This window comes from Stegodyphus dumicola, chromosome 12, assembly GCF_044657685.1.
Source record: "Stegodyphus dumicola isolate Sdum_Otavi_A_Nest chromosome 12, ASM4465768v1".
Classification (NCBI taxonomy): Eukaryota; Metazoa; Arthropoda; class Arachnida; order Araneae; family Eresidae; genus Stegodyphus; species Stegodyphus dumicola.
Window position 1 is genome coordinate 75,803,604 of NC_140779.1, and position 21,596 is coordinate 75,825,199.

A 21,596-nucleotide genomic window follows, 5' to 3' on the forward strand; every position below is an offset into this window, starting at 1 on the left:
TTAATAAAAAGTACTACAAAAATAAATAGATTAAGACAGATCCCTAAATTTAATAAGAAAAATTTTGCTGAAAATTACCTGAGTCTGGTAACGGTTAAAAATTAAAAACCATGAGTTTATGCTACTTTTATGGAAAATGGCATAGTTGCTACCATGCTGGTTTTAAGTCTTTTGACCGAAATTTGCCAGCCCTCCTTTTTATCTGAAACTGTGTTTGAAAGCCTCAAAACTTTTCAGGCATTTATGCTTCATTTAAATAAATAAAACGCAATCAAACAGAATATAGGGTCTGATAAAAAAATAGAATTGCAATCATGTTCAACTGAAACATGGTTAAAGTATTTTTATGTAGTTTTTTTAATTCAGTGGTGGTCACTAACCTATTCAGCACTGGCAGAAGGGGGAGACCATTTTTATAGTGGAGGCACCTAATACGTGGCCACCGTTGCGTCACATAAAGGGAAGGACGGTTATATCCATGTCTTCTCCGGAATTCAAACCAGGGACCACTATACTGTTTGGACGACCTATTTTTCATATACTTATTCTACATATAGTTATCTCTTCTGAAGTGTTATTATTTCATCTAATAAACAAATTGGAAATAATCACCCATCTCCCTTCACAAATGTTCCACTTTCCACCTGTTGTTTGGATAATGGAAGTTGTTTCCAATATCCAAATTTTGGGCATATAATTTTAAGTGATCTTTTAAAATATTCAAATAAAGTGCATGGTTCATTACGCCATCAATAATTACTAAATTACCTAATTCTGATGCTGACATGCACCCCCAAACAAGAACACTGCCATGCTTTACTGTTCCAACCAAGGTTTTGTGATTAAGTTCCTCATTTTTTTTCTTCTCCAGACAATTATATGCCCAAAGAAACCAAAAATGTTAAATTTGCTTTCATCTGCAAATAAGACATGGTTTCAATATGCTTTGAATTTATTTACCATTGATTTTGCGAAGGAAATCCTAAGCTTTGTATTTTTCGCAACAATGAAAAATTTTTCTTCAAGCAAAGCGCCAATGTAATCCAGCTTATCTGACAATGAGTACTCGTTGAAGTTTCAGGTGAAACTGAAGTAGAAAAATTTTCAGTAAATTCTGCAGAAATCTTTACAGCACTCAAAGGTGGTTTGGTTTGGTTTATTTAGTTATGGCAAAGCACACTAGGACTATCTGCCTAAGGGGAGAGATGCCTTCGTGGAGGACTTTCTAAGGGAAACCGGCTCGTATACACGTTACACATGGGGAAAACCACAAAAACACCCATGCAGCCAGCCCGTTCACGGGATTCGAACCTCGGACCGACTACCAGTGTTCAGTGACTTTACCTCTCGACCGCTGGTGGGCCCTCACTCAAAGGTGGAGTTTTCAAAAATTTTCCAACTACATCTCTGATCACGCTGAGTAAACTTTGCTGGACAACCTCTTCTTGCTTTATTTTCAATCAGATTTTCTTCTTTAAAGCTTTTTATCACATATTGCACCATAGTGATGAATACCATAGGGATGAATTTAGCGATGATATCCCGAATTGATTTTCCACCTTTATGGTGAAAAATGAGCAACTTTTGAATGCTAGTCGTCGTTTCCTTATAACTATGACCCCTTTAAAATAGCAAAGAATAAAGCGAAACAATTTTTTAAACGTCACCGAAATGCAATAATAATAATAGAAGTGGTAGACGATAATTTTATTTAAGAAACTTTACGAAAATATTTCAGTGTACGATCACTTTTGTGCCATGTTTTAACTATGCCTCCTTACATTTTCAATTTTTCAATTTCAGAAAAAAAAAAAAAAAAAAAAAAAAAAAAAATTCAGGAAGCTTTCATTATCTTATATTACGCCCAAAGAGGTTTTTTTTTTTTTTTTTTTTTTTTTTTTTTTTTTTTTTTTAACGTTTTGTGTGTGATTATTACACATTATGTTTTTTGCACTTGAACCATAAAATTTAATTCAACAGCAATATTACAAAATAATTTAAATAAAAAGAGCACATCTTTAGAATTTCCGATACACAGACTTGCACGATTGCTCACTTTGAAATCGTTGAGTTTGTTAATCAAAATTTTGTCAATGTTTTACAAAATAGATAATTAAACAAATTCCAAATTTGGCCTTCCAGGCACCCATATTTGGGTGGAAAACTACGTTATTCAAAATTTGATGTCTTTAGGTGCCGCTGCTTTTTCATACTCCATGAAATATACAAATATTCATACCGATTCGTCATTATTTAATTTCTTTAAATATAATGAAGGGCTCTAATATTTGGTGGCAACAATTTGAAAAGTGAAACGCCGTTTTATAGTGAACCAACGTGAAGTACCCTTCTCAGATAACGCTCCTTTGGGCTAAAAAAATGAGTCAATATTAAAAAAAATAAAATAAGTAAATGAAAAATTTGAAAAGTGAACTGACATTTATAGTGTATCAACACAAAATGCCAAAACGAAATTACTAGTCCTTCTGGGCAAACTGCCCCTTTGGACTAAAAATCTGAAAGCTTTTAGATTTTTTTTTATGCCCAAATGGGCGTATTTTCACCATTTTGTGTGTTACCTTTATTTTTTAAATATCATGTTCTTCGCACTTAAACCATAAAATTCAATTCAACAGCAATATTGCAAAATAATTTTAAAATGAGCATATCTTTAACATTTTGGATACACGACGGGCACTGGAGATAATTTTTTTCCCCCCGTGCAGTGTTTTAAATCGTTGTTTGTTAATCAAAAATTCGTTAACGTTTTATAAAATATGATATAAATAATAATCAGAAATTCCAAAAATGAAAATAGATAATAATACAAACTTATACTTACAAAATATGAAATAGATAATAATCACAAATAAAATAACAAATTCTGGATTCAAATTTGGGCTTCCAGATGCCCATATATGGCAGGAAATGTACATTATTCAAAATTTGATAGCTTTAGGTACGTTGTTTTATCACAGTGCGAGAAACATACATACATTTATGCAGATTCTTCATTATTTAATTTCTTTTAATATAATACAAGATTTGAAAAGTGAAACTCCGTTTATAGTGAAACGCCACAAAATGCCAAAAGGAAGTTAATAGCCCTTCTGGGCTAACGCGCTTTGGGATAACAATAAGTGATGAACTTTCTTTTGAAAAAAAATTTTTTTTGCAATGAATTTACATTTACAGTGTTCTTATTGAAGATCCAAACATAATAGCCTAATTTGTTTGTGTTTTATATATATTATATCTTTTAATTTTATTATTTATTATTATTTCTTTTATTATTAAATTCTGGATTTATATCCAAAATTTTATTTCTAACACTTTTTGTAGTATCGTTAATCCAACTGCACATACGCAGAACACAATGGCACAATTGGTGTAGGGATTCAATTTATAAACCTTATTGGTGGTGTTTTTATTTATTAATGTAAATTTGTTTCTGTCATTTAAAAGTGAAAACATTATTTTGAAAACAATTACACTGGTATTACTTTTTTTTTTCCTTTTCCTTTCCTTTTATGAAATATAAAATTCATCATCATGTTTTACAAAAAGAGATCTTAACTTCCTCAAAAAGTTTCTGATTTTATTGCCGCTACAACTTCCCCTTTACTGATATTTTCTGTGCATTTAATTATAAAAAAATACAATGGTTTTGCATTAAGTAAATTTTGATTAAATAAATTTAATGCTATGAGTGATTATTAGTTACTTATTCATTAGCACATTTGATAATGATTTGGACTTATGCTGCAATACCAACTTAACAAACATATGCATGTTGAATGATGTTAGTTTCAGATGTTGGTGTGAGCTCAACACTGCCATCAGATTGCTTGCCTAATCCCAGTATGACAGGAGCAGTGATCCGTTGCATAAAGTGTGGTGCACACAGGATTGCAGACGAATGTGCATGGGATCCAATGGAGGATGATACAGAACGACTGTATGATTTCTGTAAAAAGAGAGACAGTTAAGAACACAAATTTTCGAGTGACTAATGGCTGTTATGTTGTAAGAAAGCTCCTGTGTGAAGTCTTGAACTTCAACATAGGAATGAGCAGCAGCAGATCTGTAGTGATGTATACAGTAACCAAACTACAATAAAGGTCCACTCTGACTCTGACAAATCGAAGAATTACTTTCAATATGCAAAGGGTTATGGCAGGAATTCTACGTATGATAATGCATGAAGATTTGAAAATATATTAAATTAGTACTCAGTGGGTATCCAGCAGGTTTACAGACGTGCAGAACACAAAATGAGATAAAGTATCAGGGATTTTGTCACTTTTCTATAAAATGAGAGAATCCTTATGGTTGGCGATTTGTCAGCAACAAGGATCTGCCAAGAAGTTATCCATGAAACAGCTTTCAGTACTTTTAAACAACAGTTTGCTACAGCCATCTGAAAACATCCTGGTGCATGAGAATATTATTCAAGGATATATTCTGATGACTAACGTATGTTCTCTCACTTTATTCGTCTTTTCACAAATCATTACTGAATAACTCAATTTATATAAATTAACCAGATGTAATATAAAAATTGAAAACCAAAAAATGTGAAGGAAACTCAGAATGACACCAAATCTCTGAAATTTGAAGTGTACGAATTATCAGAATTCTACTGCATTTCATTTCAAGGATTGTTTTTGATTGCATGCTGTTTATACAGAAGCAGATATATTCATGCAAATTTTATTACTTAAGTAAATAAAATTTTGGAAATATCTGCAAAAAACTGAAATGTATAGTTAGATATATGCAGAATATTTAACTTTTTAATTTTTGTTAACAATTAAAATATATAAATATACAGGGGTTATCCAAAATAATGCAAACACATAAAATTTAAAGAATCATGCATCTAGTACCGTGTAAGAGAAACTTTAGCATTTAAAACTGCTGTTTTTTGGAATGAAAGCACACAAGTTGTGAATGGTGACAATAGGTATTTTATGCCAATTAAAAAAAAAAATATTTCTCCAACTCTTATAGAGGTGCTGGGAGAGCAAAACTGGGCCTCACTCTATTTTCCAGAAAAACCTATGATGGTTCAATGAGATTAAAGTCCGATGATTGTAATATGAATATATGTAACTTAATGTTTTTCAAACCACTACTGAACAATCTGATTTCATGAATGGAAGAATTATATTGACAGATGCAAGTATCCATTGGAAGCAGTGTCTGCACTACTGAATTGACATGGTTGGTTAGTATGGGTCCGCATTCAATGACATTTATTCTTCCTTACATGGCAATAACTGGATTTATGATGCCTTGATATGAATGCCTTAAATATATCAGAGCAATCAAATTTTATAGTACGCAACAAACAGGCTGGATCATAAGCTTCTGCTGGCACTTTCAATGCATAAACTCAATCTCAATGTATAAATTGAGGTATTAAAAAGCATAAAAGCTGATTCATTTAAAAAATATACTTGTTTCTCTTGATCTCTTGTCATTTCATATTTTATGTTCCTGCCACCATTGTTACTGTTGAGCATAGCATTGTTCATATACATTCAACCAGCCTAGTATTATTTTTCCTTTAGTTTTGCTTTGAGTGGAAACATTTGTAAAACGTTATATTTTGGTAAAATAAACTTGTTTGGTTGTGTTTAAATGTTTACAGAGATTATTGAGGTAGAAATGAATGGACAAAATGGTCAACGTTTACTGTTGTATAGCATTTGGTGACCCTCAGTACGTGATTAAAATATAAGAGGTGACTACTTTATCTAAACACTTAATTGAATTTTTGGTTTTGGCTTGAAATGGAGCATCTTGTTAAGAAGCGATCTCCGTTACGAACATCGTTTACTAAAACATACAATAGTTTAGTGTCTCTGTTTAGAAATAAGTGATGTTATGATTAAATTAGCTATTATAGAATGCATTAGTGCTGATTTAATGACTCTTGCTAATGAATTTAGAGCTTGCCTTAAGTGCTCATGATAATGGTAACAGTTATTCTGGCGAATTTGAATCTCTAGAAGAATATAGAGTCAAGTTTGATAAAGCTTTAATTTGCATCAATTCTTTTACAGAAAGTAAATCACAACCAAATAGGAATATATTAAGTAATGTGAAATCAAAAATAAAACTTCCCAAACTTGAACTAATGACATTTAGCGGTGAAGTTAAAGAATGGTTGTGTTTCTGGAAACAGTTTAAATGAATTTACGATCATAAAGAAACGGAGTTGGAAGACAAATTCCAATATTTAATACAATGTACGTTGCCAGGTACAAGATCGTCGATAGTTATCTACCCACGGCATAAAATTATACAAAAGCAATTGAAAGCCTCAAACCAAGATTTGGCTTTGAGAAATTTTTAGTGGAATACAGTCAAAAGTCGTTAATTCGGACACCCATAATCCGGAATGATCTATAATCCGGACCTCAAAGCTACAAACTTTCTGCACATGCGTCGCGTTGACACATGCGCGTGAGACCTTTACGCCTGAGAATATGCGTGTGCACATGCGCAAAATATGTTTACGAATGCGCGTTTAATGTATAACGGACAGTTGTTCCTTAATCTTCGAATTGGATCCAGCTTATTATTTTTTGCAGACTGTTAGAGCAATTTTATAAAAGTAAGCTTGAACTTTCGATTATGTCAAATAGAATTTCCGATATATATTTACTAATATATAAAAGATCTACAAAGCGAAAGTATGTTTCGAAGTCCATTAAACAAAAAGTGGAATTGCTGCAAAAAACGAATAAAGGATAATGAATTTGTTTATCTAACCATTATGAAATCTGTTTATCAATTTCACGCTGCTCTGCGTGTGTGTGTGGGGGGGGGACGTCGCGGCACTCAATGAACTGGAAGTTGATCTGTCAGCACTATCCTTATCTTCAGGGCAGATGTTTTTATTTTATTTGGCTTATAATTCCTTACTAAATGTAGTATTTCATCTCGATGTACTCCGTCTTTCATATGATTTAAATCAAATTCCTTGTCATTATAATTTGCTTCCGATAGCGAAGAAACTTCGAAAACGAAAGAATTTCGATTGACAAATTAGTCGGTATTCTCGATACAGCAATTATAGGACTTGAACAGCGGAACTTTGTAACTGAACAAGAAATTATGTCTGTTTATAGAATTAAAGAGGAAGTATTATCACATGAAATGAAGCAACTTAAACAACTTACATTGAAAGAAATGTTTAATAAAGTAAGCAAATAAATATTAAGCTTTTTCCTTTTGTAAATTTTGATACTCTTTATATCATAATTGTTCTTTATTTCACAAATTACGGTTTCATATTTTTAATTTTATAATTTCTGCATGCCATCTTACCAGATTTAAACTGATGATCTATAATCCGGAATCTCCGAAATCCAAACGAGGCCGCATCAACGACTTTTAACTGTGAACCCTTAAGGGGTATTTTTTCATTTTGCCGGCACAAGAGATAAAGTCGCCCAAAATGGTACAACCGATGCCAAACGGAATATCCTCTCTGGTGACCTTTCACGCCTCATTTTCAAAACAAGACACAGCCATTTCTTATCAGATTGATTGTTTCTCTCAATACTGACATACAATTACATAGAATTTTTACCAGATAGTTCAATTTTATGCCCTAAGGCCATTCTCAATAATTAAGTCAATTAGATGCAATCAGATCGCTCACATGAAGGCTAAAATATAGGAAAGGCAAAGCCAAGGGTTAAATTCATCAATTCTAATGAGAATGCACTGCAATTTTACATAATTTCTGAATAAGCTACTCATACGAATTGAAATAATTCTTGCATTTGAACATGTATTCCAAATTAAGATTTAACTTCAAATTATTGTAGATAATCACTGAAACAACTACATTTTTGTAGCGTAGTTTACTAGAAATGAGATAACTTGGTGTCATGTGATATGAAATGGCGAATCAGTATGTTGACCCTTAAAAGCATAATAAATTCTTAAATTAATGTCTTTTTACAAATTTATTGTCTTTTTACAAAATTTTAAACGATTTTAAAATGTTTATGCCTTCAAAGTAAAAATTTCTTAACACTAACATTTGCTAAAATTTTTTTATGTGTATACTGTGTGTTGTCGCCAACAAAGTCTGCTTGATGAGATTTGTGCCGGCGAAATGGAAAAGTACCCTATTAACTTTAGTTGTTAAAAATGTTACGAAATCAAGACTTAGTATTACTCAATTTTATGATACACTTGAATCCTACCTCAGATCATTACAATCCATTGGGATGACCTCAGACAAATATTCTGCAATGCTCCTCCCACTTGTTAAGGAGGAGTCATGTATTCCAGAAGAGATGTTGAGAGTTTGGTTGAGAAATTCAGTACATGAAGAGAAATCATACAGTGCAAGACTGACCCAGCTTTTAAATTTTCTAATGGCTGAGGTCGAAAGATAAGAAAGAATAACTCTAGGAAAGTCAGGTATGAAGCAAAATGATTCCTACAGAAAAATTCATAAGGATAGAAAAAATATTACTACACCTACTGCAAGCAACTTGTTTTCGGGAACAAATGAAATAAATAACAATAATGTAATAAATTGTATATTCTGCGACAAATCTCATCAAAGCAAAGATTAATAAAAAGCCTAAAATTCAAGTCATGATGAAAAATTGAAAATTATGAAAGAGAAAAAATGTTGCTTTACATGTCTGAAAACAAACCATCGAGCAAAAAATTGTAAAAGCAAAGTTATATGCATGTTTTGTGGTAGGAAGCATTACACTGTTTGTTGTCCAGAATTTAAGCAGAAATCAAAAATTCCTGTCGAGTGCAATCAAGGAAATTTTGAAATTAGCACTCTTTCTTCAACATGCACTTCAGGAAAAGTTTTGCTTCAAACTTTAGGTGGTTGCTATTCAACATGAAGGAAAGAAACTTCATCTTTGAGCTTTGATCGATACTGGATCTGAATATTCCTATGTTTTAAAATCAACAGTAGAATCCTTAGGAATATGATTAGAAGCTCATAAAAAATTAACACACATTGTGTTTGGAGGAAGGACACCTGATATGAATCATAAATGTTGAGAATCTGCATACTGGTTATAGTTGCAAGATTCCTGTTTTAGATCAGCCTATAATTTGTGGATCTATACCTAGTCTACAGAAAAGACCTTGTACATCAGAATAAGCTGGAAAGCGAATTCATATCACAGAAGTTGACTGTGTCAACCTGCAGATTGATCTTTTGACTTTGCAGGAAATATTTATACAGGAAAAATACAGAAATTAAGTTCAGGTATTTTTGCCATGAAAACACTGCTCAGATGGGTTTTGACGGGTATATCGCCAACAACTGAAGGTAAAAATTCTATTGCTGCTGTAGTTACCTCCCTCTTAATTCACAATGAAGATATCAGAAACCTCGGTGAATTAGCATCCATTGGCATTACAGATCCCATTCAATTGAAATCTAGAAGTGAAATTGATAAGGTCGTTAACGATCATTTTATGGCAAATTTAAGAGAAGATGAAGAGGCTGATTATTTAAAATATTTAAAAGGTCAAGATAAAGAAGTACCAAAAGATGTTAAGAAAGAAATGTCCTTTTTGAATAAATTTAGAAATGATCCAAACTTGGATGAGAATAAGAAATTTTTAAGAGATTTTACTTTAGATAAGTGTAAAAGCAAATATAAAAATGATGAGATTCCGAGGTATGAAGAAACAGATATTGCAGTGCTAAGTGATGAAGAAAAAGATATGAAAAAGCAAGAATTGTTTGAACATAAGTATATTTTCCAATTTGAGGAGTCGGATTCAAAATTCATTAAACGATATCCAAAGATGATTGAAGATTCTCTAAGATGTGTTGATAATAAAAGAAAGAAGAAGTGTGACGAATACGCTGAAAGAAACAAAAGGGAAAAAAGAGCAGAAAAGAGAAGAACTAAAACGTTTGAAAGGTTTAAACAGAAAAGAACTTGAAGAAAAAATTTTAAAGATAAAAGAAGTGCCTGGCCAAGATGAATTCAACCTTAATGAAGATGATATTGAAAGTGATTCTGAAAACCATGACCAGAAAACGAAAGAGCTTTTTAATGATGATTATTTTGCTATTCAAGAAGAAGAATGTGCAAAATTTCCATATGATAAGGAACTCAATAATGAAGATTGGGACCATTGGATTGGACCAAGTAAAAGCGATGAGTGCATTAAAGAATAGCTTGAAAAAAGTGCTTCTGAAACATCAGGTGTTGAGATTACAAATTCCAAAAGTTATTCTAAATCACAGTTTCAGAAAGAAATGATCGAGTCAACTCACACAGGATGGTTAAAGGTTAGAAAGAAATCCTCATTTGATAAAGTAATTTCTAGTTTTTGATCCAGATAGCAAAACTTTCGACGACTATTTGGATGAGTGCTATATATTAGATTATGAAGGGGGTCGTGCTATAAAAGTGCCTTCTAGCTTCAATGAACTTTAAAATAGACTTTTAAGTGAACTTCAAAATGAACTTTTAGGTTATATTTTAGTTTAATTAAATATTTGTTTTGATATAAATCCTGTTATCAAAAGGTAGGAGTATGTTGAGTGTAGCATTGTTCATATACATTCAACCAGTGTAGTATTATTTTCCCTTTAGTTTTGCTTTAAGTGGAAACAGTTGTAAGACATTATATTTTGGTAAAATAAACTTGTTTGGTTGCGTTTAAAATTTTACAGAGATTATTTAGGTAGAAATGCGTTTATGACTGGACAAAATGGTGAACATTTACTGTCGTATCTAACAGTTACTTCTTTTTAGCATTTATTTATAAAATAGGAGTTTTTGAATTAATAGTTTTGTCTTCAACATTCTGCTTATATGATTCCCTTTGTATTGTATATGCCAAAATTTATATTATATATGAGTTCTGTTGATGCATATTTAGCATAATAGACCTTTATTTCCAAATAGTTTTCCTTTCTGATGTAACAATCGGCTTCTGGCTCTGTCAATAAATTTTACTTTCCAACCAAAATTCTGCATCACGGACAAAGTTTTCTAAAAATATGTATGCTAACATTCGATCAATACAGTACTTCTCGATATCTTCCAAATTTTACGACTGAGGTTAAAGATGCACCAACGAGCCAGGAGCTAATAATTTCACTTCTTTGGAACCTTGTCAAATAGCTCATTTTTTGTCACAATGAATAAAAATTTACAAGCCTCATTAGATACTTCATACAACAGAGAATATATCTAAAATAACCACATAAAAAAGTTACTACTACTTTCATGGCTATCATGCAATCAGCAGAAACAAATTTAATGCTTTGTGGTCATATTGAAGTTTATACATTGATATCATGGTGGTTGGAATTAATTGAACAAAGAGTAATACATAATATGCAAGATTATGAAGCTTGTGGCTTAATATAAGATCAGTATGGTTCTTTGCTATGGTGGCTCAAAGCAGACTTACAACTGGAAAAGTACTCTAACTTTGGTTGGCTGGGAGCAGACCTATGACTGGAACAATAAAGCTTTGGTGGCTAAAAAATAGACATTTGATTGCAAAGAGTTAACTTTATAAAGCATACATTTCTAATAGTTTGGAAAATTCCTGTATATTTATATAAATACATCATTTTACAGACATTCAGAATTCATGAAAAGACACTACTTGATATCTTTTATAACAAAAAAAAAAAAAAAACAAAATTTTCAACTTAATAAAAAAAGTTATTGATAACATACAATCTTATTTAGCATGTACATTTAAAGACTATCAATTATCATATTTTCTTTCATAGATTTTACCAAAAAGGATTTTCTGGTATTTTATGGTTGAATAGGTGCCAGTCATAATTTAGCACTAAAGTGTCAATGTGGTAACCTGTTCATTTTACTTCACACATATCTATGCAATGTCAAAATTGCAAGTAAGTGAGAAGAAGGAACATTTTGATTCTGTAATTTTGCCTTTGACTCCTTTTTCCTTTCTTTCTTTCTTTCTTTTGTTTTGTAAGGAGAATTAGCATGGATTACACAATCTGGGAATTCTCGAATGGTGAACAGTCTTTCATGATAAAGGTGTTGTCTATACTGAAAGACTTTATACAGAAGACCATAAAATGAAACTGCATTTTAATATTACACAAGTGCTGAAACAGTGATGTAATGAAAGATCATATCACAAAATAATTCAAAGAGCAGATGCCAACATGAAGGTTTGCCCATTCCTCTTTCAAAAGCTCTTTGTTTCTTTCTGGTGTCAAAAGCTCACATTAGTGGATTTAGATTTTACATCAATATTTACTTATAGTGCCAAGTGGAACTTCTTAGCTGGAAAGTAGCCAATCCTTAAATTTATTTTCAGTCATCCTTTTTATGTCATCAATAAAGCTGAAATATGAAGGAGAGTTCATAAATTCTTCGAAATACCTAAGCAAATTATTTTGTTGAAAAGTATGAATTGATAGAACATAATCCACAGCTTTCGCTACTAATATAAAAGAATTATACAATTTTGCTTGGGAATAGATATTAAAAATTGTATTGGGATGCATATACTCTAATAACAGTTTTTCAGTAAAAGCCTTAATGTCAGTGAGCAATAACCTTTCACATGAAGACAGCAACTCCAGCAAGACATCCAGGGAAATCATTTGAATATTCCGACAGTACTGAACTTGGCAACCATGCAGAAAATGTAAGATAATTGTTAGGGTTTTAACAGATATATCTGGTAGAATTATTAAATTTTCACTCCGTTCTAAAAAATGGCCATTTAACAAAGCATCAAAATATTCAGAATTCTGAGAGAGATCTTTGCGAGAAGCAGATATTTTCTCACCACTATCAAGAGCAAATGTAACATCTTGCAATGCATTTTCATAGGCACATTTAAAACATGGCTCAGAATGTGTTATGGAGGAAAAACTTCCTTTTATAATTTGATGAGTTTCCTTTAGACTTTTAATGGGTTCTGCCTTTTTATATAATTCGCACAAACACAGAAATGCTCCAATTTTAATAGATTTTGAAGTATCATTTAAAAATTCAGTCAATAATGATAAACCATTCCCTAGAATTAATAATTTTAGTCCAGACGACATATTTTTTACAACTCTTGAGATTATATGCAGAGCATTTAACTGGTTTTGTTTTTCAGAACTTGATAGAAGTTTATGTAAAATACCAATTCCATAGTTTGATTCAGCTACAGTGCTAGCAGAAAGATAGATATGGTTAAAAATTGCATTTACCTGGGAACAATGGTAGCAGATTTTAAAATCATGCATTTTCTTAAAATTTTCTTCTATTGCCATGAAAAAACCATTTATGATTAGTTTTTCAAAACAATTCACGTTTTCTGCCACTTTTGATAGACACTTTAATGCTTTAGAATCAGGATTAGGAATCAAAAAAATATAATCCAAAAGAACTATAAAATTTGCTTTATTTGTAAAATCTAAGCAAGCCCTTATTTCATTATGGGAAGCAATTTGTAATAAAAATCTCAGTATGTGGTGATCAGATACATCTGCTTTTCGAAGATGCTCTGTTTTAGAGATCTTCACCTTTTCTTCAAGTACAGAAATTTTCTCTGAAGTTTTAATTCTCTTGTGTTCACCATTAGCAACATGTGTTGAAAATTCATGTGTAGATTCTTTCAAATGCTCAGCTTTACGTTTTTTTTCATGATCAGAACTCGTACTGCATTCAGTATTTAACATAGATAATTTGCAATTTTCTTCATCAATATTATGTTTTCCTAACTGCTCCAAGGAATCAGATAATTTTAGAGATGAAATTTGCTCAGATTTAGCAAATTCATCATATGCAGATAAAACTGAGTATTCAGTTCTGCTTTTGTCAAAAGATTCAGAATTATCTATCAAAGATACTACATTAGATTCACTTTTTCTATTTAAAGATTTCCCTGCAACTGGACCTTTATCTACTCTAAAATGACTTTCTTTTGAACATTCAGCATTTCCTTCAGGATTTGGGATATTTTCTAAGACAGATGGAAATGAACTAGGTAATTTTTTAAATCCCTCTTTTAAATTAGAAAAACTAGAAGCATAATTTATTACAGAATTACAATTATCAACACAAATTGTAGGTTCTGGATTAACGTGCTTAAATTTATTGAAATTAATGAAATACTTCAAAAGACGTATTAAAACTGTAACTATTTTATAATCCTGAAGCACTTCGGTCATTTCAGGAGTAAAAGATAGTGGAAATAAGGCTGAAATAATGTGTGCATGAATAGTTTTGTAGGTATTCAGCTGTAGTACATCTATTAGTACTTTTAATATAGCATTCTTTTCTTCAATATTAAATGCAAAAACTCGATCTAAAAACTTACAAAGTGCTAATATAGCAATGCTACTTATTTCAAAGTCCTGAAGATTATTTGCTGCTTCTACAAATGTATTCAGAACACCAGCTTTTACTAAAATATTCTTAATTTCATGACAGTATGACATATTTTTCAAAGTCGTTAAAGCACACTTCTGTGCCGGAGATTCAGCCTGAGAATATAATTCTACTAAAATCGTATGCACTTCTAGGTTTATAAGCTGATTTCCTAATTCCTTATTGCAATTTGCTGACAATTCTGAAAGAGTTTTGATGCTAGAAAGTAACACTTTTTTATGAGAAGAATGTAATAAACTGACAATGGAAGTTAAAGCTTTTGCACGTACAATTATTACTCGATTTTTAGAGCTTTTGCCCAAAATTCTTAGTGTTCTCAAAGCAATCTGTTGATGATTTACATCTACTGTTTCAGTCAAAAACCGGACAAGGATAGGAACAATTTCTTGTCCAGGAATGGAAGTGAAACCCAATTCAGACAATGCTATATTCCCTAAAGCTCGACAAGCTCTGCTTCGTATCTGGTCAGTCACTGTACTTTTCATTATTCGAATCAACACTGTTACAGCATTATTTTTGATGATTTCCTGGACTAGGCTACTTTCGAGGCAAGCATCTGCAATAATGCTGACAGAAAAACTAGACAATTTAGGATGTTCAAGATATGATATAATGTTTTCTATTGCAGAATACTTTTCTAATACTTTCATTGCTTCACAATTTCTACCGTAATAATTTGCAATATTAGCAAGGGCAGAGTAGATGATAGATACATCATTACTTTTCAGTCTCTTAAATAATTCTTCTTCAGATAATCTTCGATTCATTTCAATAATTATCAAGTATCAAATTACCCCTAAAAAAATCATAAATGTAAATATTGTGCATAAACACATTAAAACAATAATGCATACAGCAAACACATATACTTAACTAACATTTCAAGGATAATGGATTCTAATAATAATAATTCTAATTATTGGAATCCTTGAACATTTCAAGGATTTTAATAATATTAGAATCATTTAATATTTAGTTTGTGATTAGTTAAGATTCTTTGTAAGCCTTCCTGATGTAGTTACTTGCTATGAATTCACTTTACACACTGATTAAACTTTCAAAATATAACAGATACATCTGTAATACTGTTAACCCTCCAGGGGTTATGCATGTAAAATTCTGCACAGAAGGATGGCTTTCCAGTTCATTATGGACAAAGAATTCTGCCAGTTCCAAACGAATTTGATTTCAGGCTTGATGTATATTAGAAGAAAAGAAGTTATAGTACAAAGTGTGAGGGTTATTTTAGAATTATAATCATAAATATCATTTATTCATGAGATTTTGGAGTACTTCATGGTTTCAGGACCAAATCTGTAAAGCTCAGTGGGTTAAAGAGGTAAAATGTTACCAGTTTAACTTGTAAATGCATTTTTATAGCAAAATATGAAACAAATAGTTAAGGAGGAAATAGAATATATTGAAAAATTTTAAACATTCTGCCTAATTGGCCAAAATTAATTTCATGCTCATACTTAATTAACTAACATTTCAAGGATAATATTAGGACAATTTAATATTTAGTTTGTGATTAGTTGAGATTCTTTATAAACCTTTCTGATGCAGCTACTTGCTATGAATTCACTATACACTCCGATTAAACTTTCAAAATGTAATGGATACATCTGTGATACAATTAACCCTCCAAGGGTTATGCACATAAAATTCTGCAGAGAAGGATAGCTTTCCAATTCATAATGCGCAAAGAATTCTGCCAAGAATCTTACTTAATTTTTACTTTTCAAAACAGTTCCCTTAGGCCTTAATAAGGGTTTTCAAACTCTGAGTTCACAATAGAAGAATATTATACAGAATTCCATAATTCTGCAAGCAAAACAGATGGGAAATTTAGGCATATGGAAAGAAATAAAAATTACATAGCGAGATAGCGACGCAAATGCCATATGGAGGTGCTAGAGAACACTGGTAATGAGATCAAAGTGTGGAAGGGCAGCCTGTGTCAGTTGATCTGTGGATTGTGAACAAGTAACATGCAGTATTACATATACTGCAAACTCCTATGCATCTAATGTATGGTAGTTAAATGCAATGGTCAAGCAGCAGTTTGCCTACAGCTTGAGATTCTTGAACAAATAAGCACCTGTCATGCAATGTTTGCTATGCTCATCAACAAATGGGCACAATATAGGTATTTTCACTATGTATATTTATTTTAATTTTAATTTATTAAATTAGTAGATTATTTTCATGGATAGATTTTGCACTTGATTTGCTTATGCTTCTGAATTTAAATGATATTGTAGATTAGTTCGAGAATTAAATCTTTTACATGTTTGCACATTTTTAAAATTATTTTTAATTATTTTGGCTTTTTTCCTTTTTTTAGAATTTAAATTTGCTTTTTTACTTTTATACGTATTTGTTAAGAATTTAAATTTGTTTAAATTCACTATGTATACGATGGAATGTGGACACTTGACATCGAATAAAGCATTTTGAAAGAAATGGATTAGATTCCAACGAAAAATACTTGAATGACTTCATGTAATCTCTGTGTTCCTCAATCGTCCGTCTATCCCATTTACCATTTGTAAGGTCTACATTCCTTTCATCTATAACATATGCAGGCAATACAGCCCAGAGATTAGTATGCTGATTTTACTAGAGCAAAAAGCTGCACACAAAGTTCTCAGTAATGGCAATCTTTTTAGACAGAGGCGTAGCTAGGGTTTTCAGCGCCCGGGGACAACTGAAGATTTTGCACTCCTTTCTGTGTTCCAAGAATGGAAAGCATTTCATTCTGCAATTTCATCACATCAATTTGGCACCTCTTTCTGTGTTCCAAGAATGGAAAACATTTCATTCTGGAATTTCATCACATCAATTTGGCACCCCTTGGATGCTGCGCCTGGGGACAGATGTTCCCCTTTGTTCCACCCTAGCTATGCCACTGTTTTTAGATAATTTTGCTTTCTTCTGAAAGGGATGTTCTGAATATTCACAATAAGCACATGTGGAAGTGTGATAAGCTACATGTACATATATTTCAATAATAATTTTATCAACAACATCTGGGTTATTACTGTTGAAGGCTATTTTCTCAAGCAACTATAGACTGAAGAGATGCCATGTATCAAACAATCTTACAACAGGTTTTGCCAGATACTGTTCCCTTTATTTCCACACACAATTTCAGCACAATTGAGCTTCGATATATTTCAAGCATGAAGTCAAATAATATTTTCAGGACACCTTTAATGGTTGCTGTATTAGTCATGGTGGACTAAGGCATGACCATCTCAATCATTCAGACTTTTTAATGCAGTGATTATCTTAAAACTGCTCATATATCATACTGTTACGAATTTGGTATTTAAACAGCTAATGTTAGTTCATTTATATATTAAATGGTTTTATTTCCCGAGCAGTGCAGCACGTGACGAATATTAAAAGAAAGCTAAGCCGGAAAATTGAAAATACAAGAGCGCGTGCATTAAACATTTAATAATATCTCTTTTTAATTTCGAGAAAGTACTAGAAAATTCTCACGCATGATTTTAAAATCTTATAAAAGGAGGAAAACCTCTCAGTTCGTAGTAGTTACTTAGTTTGTTGTCGTTTAGAAAACTGCTCTTGTTGATTGTAGCGAATTCACGGATTAGCTTTCTTCATCTGTTTTAAGTTCTATTGAACGTTTGAGTAGTTAAAAGATAACTACTGTGAGATATTGTAATACTGTATAATTTGAGGAAATTTAAGCATATTTGTTGTGATAATAATAAATTTTTGTTCATTTTTCATCGTACTTGTGCTTTCATTTAGTAACGAATCCGTATGCACGCAATAATACTCCAGTTGCTTAACTAAGACTTAATACAGAAAATATTGGCAGGATATATTAGATGTATCTGAAATATGCCAGGCATATTTTACATTTTCTGTTAATAAATGTAGCATCCTAGCTATACTAATGTCAGAAGGAATGCATGAAAATCTGAACATTTCTTGTCAAACTAATCATAGAAACACTGCCTTTAAATAAGTAATTACAGTGTAAATAAAATGTTTATAGATTTTTGCTTGTCATCTTCATATTATGTACTATTTTAATAAATGTGTACTATCTCCATATGGCACTGAAATTTTGAATCATCCCAAGTTGAAGAAAAAGTCAACAATGTTTACTGCAATTTTGATAGATAATGCCTCACTACACAGAATGGAACTATGTAAGGACATACTTGAAAAGAGGTATAATTAGCAGGAAGATGTTACTTATTCATGTAAATACTTTACGAGTACAAAATCGATCTATAATCCTTTACACTACATACCATTTTTCATTTCCATTTCAATTACACATCAAAATTTAAAAAAATTCTACAAAAAAAAAAAAAAAAAAAAGGGGGGGGGGAGGACTTTTACTTACTCAAATAGTTTTTAAAATGTTAAAGCTCTTCGGTCTCCAACAATATGTCTAATTTTAAAATTAGCCAAAAATTAATTCCCACTCAGAAGGATGCCTTAGTTTGAAAAACAGCATAAATCTAACTGTAAAAATTGCTTACAGTATAATTATTTCTTTGATACAATATATTTTTCTCCATGTATACAGTTAATCTTAATTAATATAATAAGGGTTATAATTCATTAGTTTATAAAACATGTGGGTGTAATTTTAAATAAAAATGCATCTAAAATTTTGAATGACTACTGTTCTCATGGTTTTTATAGCATACAGAAAAAACACGCAGCGTATTCGGAAACTAAGTACCATTTCATTCTAGCGCCGTCGCAGCGCTGTGGTAGGCGTCCCGCGCACGTGCACTAGCCTTTCTTGTTCACTGACGAATATTAAAAGAAAAAAGCTAAGCCGGAAAATTAAAAATACAAGAGCACGTGCATTTAACATTAAATAAATAAATATGTCTTTTTGATTTCGAGAAAGTACTAGAAAATTCTCGTGCGTGATTTTAAAATCTTATAAAAGGAGGAAAACCTCTTAGTTTGTAGTAGTTACTTAGTTTGTTATTGTTTAGAAAACTGCTCTTGTTGATTGTAGCGAATTCGCGGATTAGCTTTCTTCAGCTGTTTTGAGTTACGTTCTATTGAACGTTTGAGTAGTTAAAAGATAACTACTGTGAGTTATTGAAATACTGCACGATAATTTGAGGAAATTTAAGCATATTTGTTGTGACAATAATAAATTTTTGTTCATTTTTCATCGGACTTGTGCATTCATTTCGCAATGAACCCATACGCATGCAACATTTTTTGGTGTCAGAAGTGGGATTTGAATGCTAATTACTAGAGTGATGAAAGAACAATTGAGGCAGCTAATTATTGCTTTTGCTGCATTCCAAGAAAAGATGGAAGCTGGCCAAGCATCATTTAAAGAGGAGATGAAAGATTCCGTTAAAGAGGAGATAATATCTGGTCATGAAAAGATGGAAGAATCTGTTAGAAGAGAGATGAAATCTGTTAAAGAGGAAATGAATGTAGGTCAAGAGGAATCGAAGAGAGAAATTACTTGCATAATAGAAAACAAGTTCAAAGCTATGGAAGGAAGAATAGATACAGTTGAAGACAAAGTTGGAGAAATTCAAGAAAGAGTTTCTGCGGTAGAGCAACAAATTGATGACAGGGTTTCAGCAATTGCGAAAGAAGTCGATACTTTAAAGAAGTACTAATTCAGAAGTCAAACAACAAAAATCAGCGTTATATTTACAATTATTTTTTGTTGTTTGACTTCTGAATTAGTATTTATTCGGCGTGTTATTGTGTCTTAACTTTAAAGAAGTTCGTAGTGAAGGCAGGGAGCAATTCTGATAGTTTCAAATTTCTACCCATGCCTGCTCGTCCCTCTCTGAAGCTATTGACATATGATGGGAAGACCTCCTGGCAGGTTTATATGACACAATTTTCTATCGTAACGGATGCGAATGGATGGGATTCCCAAACTAAGGCCTGTCATCTCGCCGCTTCTCTGAGAGCAGACGCAACGGATATCCTGCAGACGCTTCCCGAAAAGACTTGACTTTGAAGCTCTGTCCGGCGCATTGGAGCTGCGCTTTGGCGAGAAATATTTAAAAGAGTACAGCAGGCTTCAATTAAAATCCCGTCAACAGAAGCCCACCGAATCCCTGAAATACAGAAAGCACTGCGAATGGCGGATGTTAAAGATTTGAAAAGTGCTTTAATGTACGCCATGAAATTCGAGGCAGCCGAGCAAGCAACTCATCAAGACCGCCCTCCAGTCAGAGCTGTTCAAGTCCAGGAGCCAGGGGATCAAGTCACTGCTCGTCTAGACGATTTAACTAGACAACTGAACGCCTTGAGACGGAATATTGGTGACAAGAAACCGACGGTAAAGTGCTGGAACTGCGATGCTGAAGGACACATACGACGAAACTGCAGAACACCCCAGGGCACGGATGCTAAGACCGCTCCTATCAGACAGCAGGGAAACTAATTAGTGGCCATCTCGCGGGGCAGAGGTTGCCAGATAATGAAAAGCCCCAGTTTAAAGCGCTTCAGATTTCTGCAGTGAGAGGCAGCAGTAATGGAGTTTTCATAATAGAATATGACGATAGATACAGGAGCCAACGTTACCATTATCCGAAAAGATTTGGCTCAACAACTGGGAAGCAAACTTATCTGGACGCTGCCCTGCGTTACCCTCCAGACTGTGTCTGGTGAGAAGATCAACATCGATGGAAAAGTAAACGTTAACATCACGTTTGGAAGTGCAGCTTACCATCACACGGCATATGTAGCAAAGATCACTGATTCTTGCATACTCGGATTGGACTTTCTAAGGAAATACAATTTTTCTTTAGACTTTAAAAATAACGAATTGCATTCTACGTCTGAGGACATAGCCCTATTCGGAATTAATGACGGAGTGAAATCTATCCACAAAATTATAGCTCAAGATGATATCACAATACCTGCAAGAACCGAGTTTTTACTTCCTGGGTCCATAGCCGAAAATAGAAATTTCCGCTACGGCATCATAGAATATCCCAATAACTGTAACAGCCCAAAAGGAGTACTAGTAGCCTCAACACTCGTCGACCTATCCAGAACGGTTATCCCGGTGAGAGTTGCAATGTAACTGAGAAGGCGAGAGTTATTAAGAAAGGTGAAGTGGTTCCAACATGTACTCCAGTAACCAGTGTTGAAAGAAAGAGTAACATCCCAGAATCCGTGTCCTGAGAG

At 32.5% G+C, this 21,596-nt stretch overlaps 1 protein-coding gene and 1 non-coding gene across 5 annotated transcripts in view; one reads left to right on the forward strand and one right to left on the reverse strand.

Annotated features, from left to right (window-relative positions):
• Nucleotides 1-1,863: 1,863 nt before the first annotated feature.
• The window catches only part of LOC118200925 (uncharacterized), a 42,447-nt gene continuing 22,714 nt past the window's right edge, over nucleotides 1,864-21,596 (reverse strand). For all 4 annotated transcript variants that reach the window (XM_035372916.2, XM_035372915.2, XM_085806596.1 and 1 more), the window contains one exon: nucleotides 1,864-15,210. In XM_035372916.2, the coding sequence (XP_035228807.1) occupies nucleotides 12,305-15,181 (2,877 nt within the window). In that variant the 5' untranslated portion in view covers nucleotides 15,182-15,210 and the 3' untranslated portion in view covers nucleotides 1,864-12,304. The remainder of the gene's footprint in view (nucleotides 15,211-21,596) is intronic.
• Nucleotides 10,014-10,085, forward strand: LOC146993695 (small nucleolar RNA SNORD36). Its single transcript, XR_015038290.1, has one exon. It is a non-coding gene; the product is annotated as a small nucleolar RNA SNORD36 (small nucleolar RNA).